General features: G+C 42.3%; 1 protein-coding gene across 1 annotated transcript in view; it reads right to left on the bottom strand.

Moving 5' to 3' along the window:
• LOC107574046 (patched domain-containing protein 3-like) overlaps positions 1 to 5416 on the bottom strand; it is an 11355-nt gene extending 5939 nt beyond the window's left edge. Inside the window, exons 1-4 of the mRNA XM_016260519.1 lie at positions 4724 to 5416; positions 4015 to 4142; positions 3781 to 3926; positions 2189 to 3709 (exon numbers count right to left, since the gene is read on the bottom strand). Of these exons, the coding sequence (XP_016116005.1) occupies positions 2189 to 3709; positions 3781 to 3926; positions 4015 to 4142; positions 4724 to 5416 (2488 nt within the window). The remainder of the gene's footprint in view (positions 1 to 2188; positions 3710 to 3780; positions 3927 to 4014; positions 4143 to 4723) is intronic.
• Between the last annotated feature and the right edge of the window lie 4414 nt (positions 5417 to 9830).

Genomic DNA, 9830 nt, shown 5'->3' with positions numbered 1-9830 from the left:
TATATATATATATATATATATATATATATATATATATATCCAGAAGAACACTCCAAGACACTTCCAGGAACCTACCTGCAAAGCTACAGTATTGTAAAAAGTTTTAGGCACTTGTGTAAAAATGTTTTAAAAAATATATAAATAGATTTTATTTATCAGTTAACTTCTATTAACTAAATCAATTCAACATTTGGTGTGACCACCCTTTGCCCTTGTTTAAAACAGCTTTTTTCCTAGGTACACTTGCGCATAGTTTTTCAAGTAACTTTGCAGTGGCCCGTTTCAGAAAGGAGGTTAAGTGAAAACTCTGAGCATGTTAACCTTGAAATGAGGGAAACTCTGGGTTTTCCGTTTTCAGAATGGTAGGTTTGTCAAACCCGAGAAAGCAGAGTAAGTCAAACCCGTTTCTGAAAGAGAGGTAACTTATACTCAGAGTCAGTTACCGTGGTAACTTACTCTATGAACTTAACCTGGGGTGCGTCTCCCAAAAGCAACTATGGACGCAAGTTCCGTTGTTACCAATAGATTTAAATGGAACTAACTACCATAGTTAGCTAATGATGCTTTTGGGAAACGCACCCCAGGGGGGTATTCCAAAAAGCAGGTTATGTGACATACCCGGGTATGTTTGAGGATATGCGAGCGGATAACCTCAGCTTTCGGTTCCAAAATCGGAGGTTACTTTCAGGGTATGTAAGTAATCATAGTAACTTGCTCTCTGAAGATAACCTGCTCCGGAGCAGGTTATATTCCAGGGTTAGTTCACTTCAGCGCTATCAGTGCACGTGTGATCTACTGATGAGCCTTCAGTGGGTGTGACAGATAGCGGACAACATTATATAATATTACAATATGTCACTTGTCACTTGACACTTGTCAATGATTTAGTCAATGAAGCCCTTTTTAACTGTCCACTTATGTTGTTTTGAGAATGTTCTGTAGGCCACTATTAAAAAATAGGACCTCTGAACATTTGTTTGTTGCAAATTTACAGACAATGCAATTGAGATGTTTATTCGTTGGGGTAATATTGCTGTCAACTGACAACAAAGTTTCCCTTCTGAATTAGCTTAACTGTACAAGTTTTATAGTTATAAACCCCTTAAAAACAAATTACATTAATTATACTTTAATTTCCTTCAATAAAAAGGAAATTGAGTAAAAGGTGTGTGGACGTGGATTAGTAATCTGGCCCCTTGGTATAAAAAAGAAAAAATGCTGGCCCTCTTCACTATCAAAGTTGTGCCAGAAGTACCAAAGTACCAACTCGTAATTATGTTAACATTGATGCACAATCCTTAAGACACAGAATAGATTTGTTCCCAAACAAATGCTTGGTGATGGCACTTCTCCAGGCAGAACAGAGCTGATTTACATTAGTGCTTCATTCATTTGGTTTCCTCATATTTCCACCTTGATTGGGAACCATGAGGCATTGATGAGGACCAGGAAACATTGCCTCTGCTCACGTCTATCATGACATCCAGAGAGAGCAGAGCCGTTTATACATTTGTGCATATTCTGTGTCACTCACTGAGATCAAGCTCTTTTAAAGAAAAAGAAAAAGCCAATAATGTTCAATAATGTGCTTTAATCAATGTATTTAAAATGTAACTGGATTACAAATGCAAAGCTGTTAAAATGCATATATGTGAATATTAAATAACTGCATTGAAAATCATATTGATGAATATAATAAAAAAGATAAACTTGATTAAAATACAAAATAAAAAAACCATGTAAGATGCAGTGTATACATATGAATATAACAGAATGACTGCTAATTCAGAATCAAAAGAAAAAGTTCATCCATCCAGTTTGTAAAGCGTGTGTCCTGTGTGCGGTTGCCGGCTCCGCCTGTCCCAGTGTCTCGGGCCGTAGGCTGGAAAACAGTCAGGATGGATGGCAAGTTCACCACAGGGTGAAAACACACACACACATACGGACAATTCAGTCTCGATTCACATATAGATTGTGGGGGAAACTGGAGCACAATAGTATATTTAGAAATTAAATAGAAATTAACCAAAACCTTGATTAATAATTTCAGAACAGTAAGCTCAGTAACAGTCCGGATCAGCACACACATTCATCTGTTGCCCGGTGGGACTCAAGACTACTTTTACTCTCTGCTCACTTGTGTCACTGTGCTCTGGGAGATTTTGTTTATTTTTTACGCGACTCTTACTACAAGCGCCAAGGAAAGTCAGGAACACAGGTAAGAACACAACGCCATGGACGGCCCCGAAAAGAATGACCAAGAACATGATTTTGAAGAAGGTCCTGAATATGTAGCTTTTAGCAGCTGCGAGCACCACCACACCTGCTATAGTGGACACGGCACCCTGAACAATCGGATAGCCCAGTTTATGGATGGCATCCGTGGCTTTCTCATTCGCAGAGGATTTTTCACTTGACACAAAAGCGTACGATATGTGAGCAGAGAAGTCCACAGAAAACCCGATACAGATAACAAGATTAATCATAGACACAGAGTCTAAACTGACATCCCACAATGCCATGAAACCGGCCACGCCCACAATGACCGATGCAATGGCAAATGTCACCCAGACAGAGCAGAGAGGGTTCGGGATCAGCAGGAGCGAAATGACTAACATGGCACATGTAGCGACCACTATGTTTTGGACTGTATTACTGATGATGACGGCATATTGGTCGAAATAGATGAACGCGGGGTGGTACACGATCAGATCAACGGGCATCTGCAACTCCCCACATTTGTCTGCAGTTTCTCTAAATGCATTCAGCATGTTTTTCTCATCGATTGCCGTGCTGACGTTCACCGTTTGAATGAACACACGTGATGCATGAATTTGATTGTTAGTGAAATTAACATCTTGGCTAAAACCAGACTGAATAAGAAATGAAGTTAATTTTCCTTTGAATTGTGTTTCATTGTCTAAATCAAAACCAGCATTCTGTCCAATCTGCATGTATGCATGAAGCCAAGAAATAGGTGGAATGCCCGAATCAGCCATTGTCAGATTTAGAAAATTTTCCAAACACAAGTCAAGACTTTCTCGGGCAGCTGGGTTCCAGTACTGAAAATGCTCATTTTTTATTACTAACATGACATTAGGACCAAAATCAGAGAAGAATTCATCTTCTTCGTCATAGTAATCACCCACATATGAGCCGTCTGCTGCTAGATTTTTCAAATCTAGACCTTCCTGTATTTGGAAGCATCCATAGATACTGACTGCCAAATACCCAGCATAGATCAGACACACGAGCATCTTAACCCACACAGTTGTCAGAAAAGGGCCGTAATAGTTTTTAAAGAAGGAATCAATTGGCATGTCGTATTCCTTACGTGTGCTTTTATCATAAGTACCACCAACGCAACAACCTTTACTATCACCACTGGCTTCTGGGAGTTTCATGCAGGTCAGCCAGTGTCTGTTGCCTTTCTCTCGCCTTCCATTCAGTGCGAGACACGCGCCAAAGAAGGTGATGTTGAAGATGTAGCAGAAGAGAAGAGCGGTGCTGGTGTACATGCAGAAGGACTGCACCGAGCGGAAGGGCGTCAGAAGGCCAATGTAGAAAGCCAGCACATCCGTCAGCGTGGTGATTGTGATGGACACACCGGCCTCCTTATACGTTTCTGCTAAGCGAAACTCAACATTTTTATCAACTTCGGTCTTCTGCCAGCAGGAAATCATAATGAACATGTCATCAACACCAACACCTGGAGGAAAGCAGAGACTGTGAACATCAGCTGAGAGACCCCTACTAGGTGATGAAATGAATGAAGTTTACCGAGAATCAAAAAGGGTGCTGAGGCCACAGTCATGGCAAACGGCATCCCACAGAACAGCAGCAGTCCAAAGCTGGCCAACACGGCCATACCAGCGGAGACGACGCCAAACCCAGCCACCCACACCTTCGTCCTGACACAATCTAACCTGTGGAAAGAGAGACATGATAGATGAGCTCATTTGACTCATTTGGCTTGGCATTGGCACACATTTAGTCTGTAATGCCTCGTAATACCTCAGACAAGACAGAATTGAAATGGTAATGGCCAGGAAATACGTAATGGAGAAGAGGGGGATCACAGAGTCTGAATTGGTCTCGAATTCATTCTGTCTCGATATTGATGTAAAGTAAGACACACTGACCTGGAGAAATTCAACACAAAACACTATTCAGTGTAGTTACTGTATACTTGAATGTGCTGCATTCCCTTACAAAAAATAAGTTTATTCAAGTGTGCCATTAGTATACTTCTTTTTTTTTTTTTTACTAAAATTAAGTATACTTTGTCAAATCTTTCCGTACAAATGAAAAATGTAGTCATAAACTAGCTGTTTACTCAAAGTTTACTAGTTACATTTAGAAATATATTTTTATAAACTAAAAAGTAGGCCAGTTTAGTCCCTAGTATTGAAATAGTACAAGTATACTACTATTACACTGATATTAGTATACTTTCTATTTAAAGAATACTTAAAATATACTTGAACCTCACTTAAGTATACATAATAAAATTAACTTGAAGTATACTTATTTTGTAAGGGTTGTGTTGAAGCACAGTAAAGAAATAATTACAGCAAATTATGACCAGACATGAAATCAAGTGTACATGTGTTGGGTTCATTATCTCGAATGACTTTTGGTGCTTGAATTACGGTTTTGGGAGATGATTTGATTAATGTCATATGAGGTACTTTTACACACACAATATATAACTCTGACTTACCATTGTCTGGTCTGTGTAGTTAGAGAAGAATTTTATAAAGCCATCAAGCCAGTCTGAGTTTTCCTTTGTCCTCTCCTCATCTAGGAAATAAAAAAGCCGGACCGCTTTGGCACTGGTCAGTACTGAGCTATCTGGCTTTAGCTTCACACCGCCGACACTTGTGCCCAAAAACATGCCATTATTCATCGGATATGTTATGGTTGAAGAAGTAATTTCAGAAGCATTGTAATTTATAATGTCTAAAATTGCATTTGACATACAGTATCCCTTTGTTCTGGCACAGAGGTTTTCAAAAGTGTTTCCCGTCATTATATTTTTCACTTGTCTGTCTAACTCCAAAATGCCATTAAAAGCCTCTTCAGTTAATATATTTTTGCCATTCAAGCCTGTGATTATCAAAGAAGCATAAGTGCCGTCAGACGCAAGCCGTAACTGAGAAAACTCTTCAGACTGTGGGAAATTCTCCAGCACAATCGCCCTCTCCAGCTTGGCAGGTCCATTGACAGGTGTGAACTGGTCTTCAATATCATTTGCCTCCCTCTCCTGAAGAAAGATAAAACCGGCTCCGAGGACAGTAGCTACATATAAAGGTAATAACACAAACACACATGGATGTCTACCAACAACACGACCGAGCTTTTCAAAGGCCAGAGACAGAGGCTTTTCGAGGCAGTCTGTTTTACACTTCATCATCCTTTAAAGATACTTCGGCAGTTTGTGCTGATTGTCTTGCTTTTCTACAGCATCCTCCTTCTAAAGTGACTCAGTGTTGTCATAATGTACTTATAAGCTAAGCTGAACATTAACAACTCATCTGTTACTCATTAACAGGTAAAGAAACTTCCGTATTGGTGCCTGCTCTTTGTATCACTCCCAGAAATGACCTGCTTAACTAATATTTCATTTTAAGGGACAGCATACTGTAATTAGAATGTGGATACAACATACACGCTGGACTTCAAAGAAATAATTGACTAGGACACCCTGTCAATTCCAGCATCTGAAGAAAATATTTGACAGAACTCAAAAGTAGCACTAGGTTACACGTTGACTACATTAGGGATGTTTAACAGGCACTAATTTACATCTCAATCCATTTCGATTTCAGATTCTTAAAATTCTGTTTATTTGAACCCTATACTTTGGAATTTGATTTACGTGTGCTTTACATGTACTCTGAACAAAACTTCAGTGCATGCAAAGTGTATCATGCAGACATATGTCAGAAGAGCTTGTTTTTTTGTTTTGTTTTTAGCAAATATTAGCTATAGGCTGGACTATTGTAATGTTCTCTGGGCAGGTCTTCCAGCTAGTTCTATCAAACCTCTGCTACTAATCCAGAATGCAGCAGTGAGCTTAGTTTTTTATGAGCCGAAGAGAGCGCATGTCACACCTCTGTTCATCAATAGGCACTCACATCAAATACAAGGCATTGATGTTTGCCTACAAAACATCCACTGGCTTTGCACCCCTTTACCTAAATTCACAGACTTATGTGCCCTCCAGAAGCTTGAGTTCTGCAAGTGAACAACGCATTATAGTGCCAACCCAAAGAGGCACAAAATGCTTTAATTTATTCAAGAAATTACTAAAGGTGCATCTTTTCCATCTACACTTGAACTGTTATTACTAGCACTATATATTAAATTTATTTTTCTATTTATTTATTTAAAATCCTTGCTACAATTGTCACAATGAGGAGTCTCAAGATCCAAGTGCGAGTGAAAATAAAGAGTTTATTAAGCAAGGACAGAGACAACCGCAGTCGGGAACTCCAGCCGAGATCCAGCCGGGGGGGGGAGTAAGCTTATTACTGACAGACCAGAGAGGAATATTTTTAGATGAAAGCCACACTTTTTGACCAACGACGTAGACGGGAGGCTTCGACCTGAGCCTTGGTGCACGCTCCCACCTGGAGCAGGGTCTGTCTAGCCCTGCTCCAGGTGCGACGGCACCTCTGGACAAAAGCGTGGGCAGAGGGGACCGCGACTTTGGATTCCATACTTGGAAAAACAGGTGGCCAGCTAGTTCTATCAAACCTCTGCTACTAATCCAGAATGCAGCAGTGAGCTTAGTTTTTTATGAGCCGAAGAGAGCGCATGTCACACCTCTGTTCATCAATAGGCACTCACATCAAATACAAGGCATTGATGTTTGCCTACAAAACATCCACTGGCTTTGCACCCCTTTACCTAAATTCACAGACTTATGTGCCCTCCAGAAGCTTGAGTTCTGCAAGTGAACAACGCATTATAGTGCCAACCCAAAGAGGCACAAAATGCTTTAATTTATTCAAGAAATTACTAAAGGTGCATCTTTTCCATCTACACTTGAACTGTTATTACTAGCACTATATATTAAATTTATTTTTCTATTTATTTATTTAAAATCCTTGCTACAATTGTCACAATGAGGAGTCTCAAGATCCAAGTGCGAGTGAAAATAAAGAGTTTATTAAGCAAGGACAGAGACAACCGCAGTCGGGAACTCCAGCCGAGATCCAGCCGGGGGGGGGAGTAAGCTTATTACTGACAGACCAGAGAGGAATATTTTTAGATGAAAGCCACACTTTTTGACCAACGACGTAGACGGGAGGCTTCGACCTGAGCCTTGGTGCACGCTCCCACCTGGAGCAGGGTCTGTCTAGCCCTGCTCCAGGTGCGACGGCACCTCTGGACAAAAGCGTGGGCTTGGAAAAACAGGTGGCTGGTACCCTAAACTACACTCAAATGATAGGCCCGTAGCTGAGACTGGTAATGAATTATGTGCGTACTCAACCCATGAAAGCTGCTGGCTCTAAGAGGAGGAGTTCTGAGAGACCAAACATCACAACATGCGTTCTAAATCTTGGTTGGCCCTCTCTGTCTGACCATTACTCTGGGGATGGAACTCAGAAGAAAGACTAACAGTCGCCCCCAGCAACCGACAAAATTTGGAAACAAACTGAGGCCCGCTGTCAGAGACCACGTCCATCGGGAGGTCATGTATGCGAAAAACGTGGTCAATGACAGCAACCGCTGTTTCTCTGGCAGATGGTAATTTAGGCAGAGGGATTCAGGTGCGACGGCACCTCTGGACAAAAGCGTGGGCAGAGGGGACCGCGACTTTGGATTCCATACTTGGAAAAACAGGTGGCTGGTACCCTAAACTACACTCAAATGATAGGCCCGTAGCTGAGACTGGTAATGAATTATGTGCGTACTCAACCCATGAAAGCTGCTGGCTCTAAGAGGAGGAGTTCTGAGAGACCAAACATCACAACATGCGTTCTAAATCTTGGTTGGCCCTCTCTGTCTGACCATTACTCTGGGGATGGAACTCAGAAGAAAGACTAACAGTCGCCCCCAGCAACCGACAAAACTCTCCAAAATTTGGAAACAAACTGAGGCCCGCTGTCAGAGACCACGTCCATCGGGAGGTCATGTATGCGAAGAACGTGGTCAATGACAGCAACCGCTGTTTCTCTGGCAGATGGTAATTTAGGCAGAGGGATGAAATGAGTTGCCTTCGAGAACCGGTCCACCACAGTCAAAATCACTGTGAGGCCAGGAGACCGAAACAAAATCTAGCGAAATGTGGGACCAGGGTCTCGAAGGAACTGACAACGGCTGAAGGAGTCCAGCAGGGGATCGATTGGAAGACTTAGAAACAGCACAGACCGAGCAAGCCAAAACAAAAAGATGAACGTCGCAAGCCATAGATGGCCACCAGAACCGTTGTTTAACGTGGTGCGATTAACCCCAGGATGACAGGCTACCTTGGAACAATGACTCCCTTCGGATAATTTCGGACCTTAAACACTCTGGCACAAATAACCGACCCGGTGGGCATCTGGGTACCCCTTGAGAGGCCGTGCGGACCTTCGACTCGATTTCCCACGTGACCGCAGAAACAAAAAGCTTCTGTGGCACAATGGGCTTGGAAAAAGATGGGCACTCCGAATTATAAAAAATACGGGATAACGCGTCTGGCTTGATGTTTTTAGAACCCGGACAGTAAGAAATAGAAAAATCAAAACGACAGAATAAAAGAGCCCACCGGGCCTGCCTAGAGTTTAATCTTTTGGCGGACTTGATGTATTCAAGATTCTTATTCTTATGGTCAGTCCAAACAATAAAAGGAACCCCCGAACCCTCCAACCAATGACGCCACTCTTCAAAGGCTAGCTTGACTGCCAGCAACTCTCTGTTACCAATATAATTACGTTCGGCAGGTGACAAATGACAAACGGTGAGAAAAATCCGTGCAAGGATGCATCTTGCCGTCCGCGGAGGAGCGCTGGGATAAAACTGCGTCAGCCCCCACCTCTGACGTGTCAACCTCCACCACAAACTGCCAGGATGGATCAGGGGCAACAAGGATGGGAGCTGAAACAAAGCAGCTTTTCAGTTTAGTAACCGCAGCCTCCGCTGCGCTTGAACACCTGAACGGAGTCTTGGTGGAGGTTAAGGCAGTCAAAGGAGCGGCTAGCTGGCTGAAATTGCAAATGAACTGGCGGTAAAAATTGGCAAAGCCCAGAAACCTCTGCAGGGCCTTGCAGGAATCTGGGGTTGGCCAATTCACCACAGCCTGAACTTTGTCGGAATGCATGCGCACCCCCTCGGCTGAGACGATGTATCCCAAAAAGGGAACAGACTGTGCATGAAAAACGCATTTCTCCGCGTTGATATAAAGCCCATTCTCTAACAGCCTCTGAATCACTTGCTGAACACTGCCTTCAGGTCTAGGTACTCACATGGCACGTTAGACAAATCCGTGCGTTCATCCTGAAACACAGAACAAGACACAGAAGAACACACAGATAACAAACAGGAAGCATGACAAAATTCGCTCCAAGCTAAAACTAAATATGGGGGTTATGGAGCACAAGCCAGGGATGTCCCAGAATCACAGGAGCAGAGGGAGTGTCAGTCAAAAGAAAGTCAATGTTCTCTGAGTGATTGCCAGAGGTGATGAGCCTTAAAGAGACAGTGGTGTGCGTGACGGAGGGTAAAGGCTGACCATTCAGCGCAAGTCAAGTCACCTTTACTTATACAGTGCTTTTAACAATACAGATTGTGTCAAAGCAACTGTACAGCATTAATTAGGAAAATAGTGTCTTTAATGC

The sequence above is a fragment of the Sinocyclocheilus grahami genome, unplaced genomic scaffold, assembly GCF_001515645.1.
Source record: "Sinocyclocheilus grahami isolate Dianchi unplaced genomic scaffold, SAMN03320097.WGS_v1.1 scaffold2101.1, whole genome shotgun sequence".
Lineage (NCBI taxonomy): Eukaryota > Metazoa > Chordata > Actinopteri > Cypriniformes > Cyprinidae > Sinocyclocheilus > Sinocyclocheilus grahami.
The sequence above is the reverse complement of the archived record's forward strand: the minus strand, read 5'-3'. Positions and strand labels throughout refer to the sequence as shown.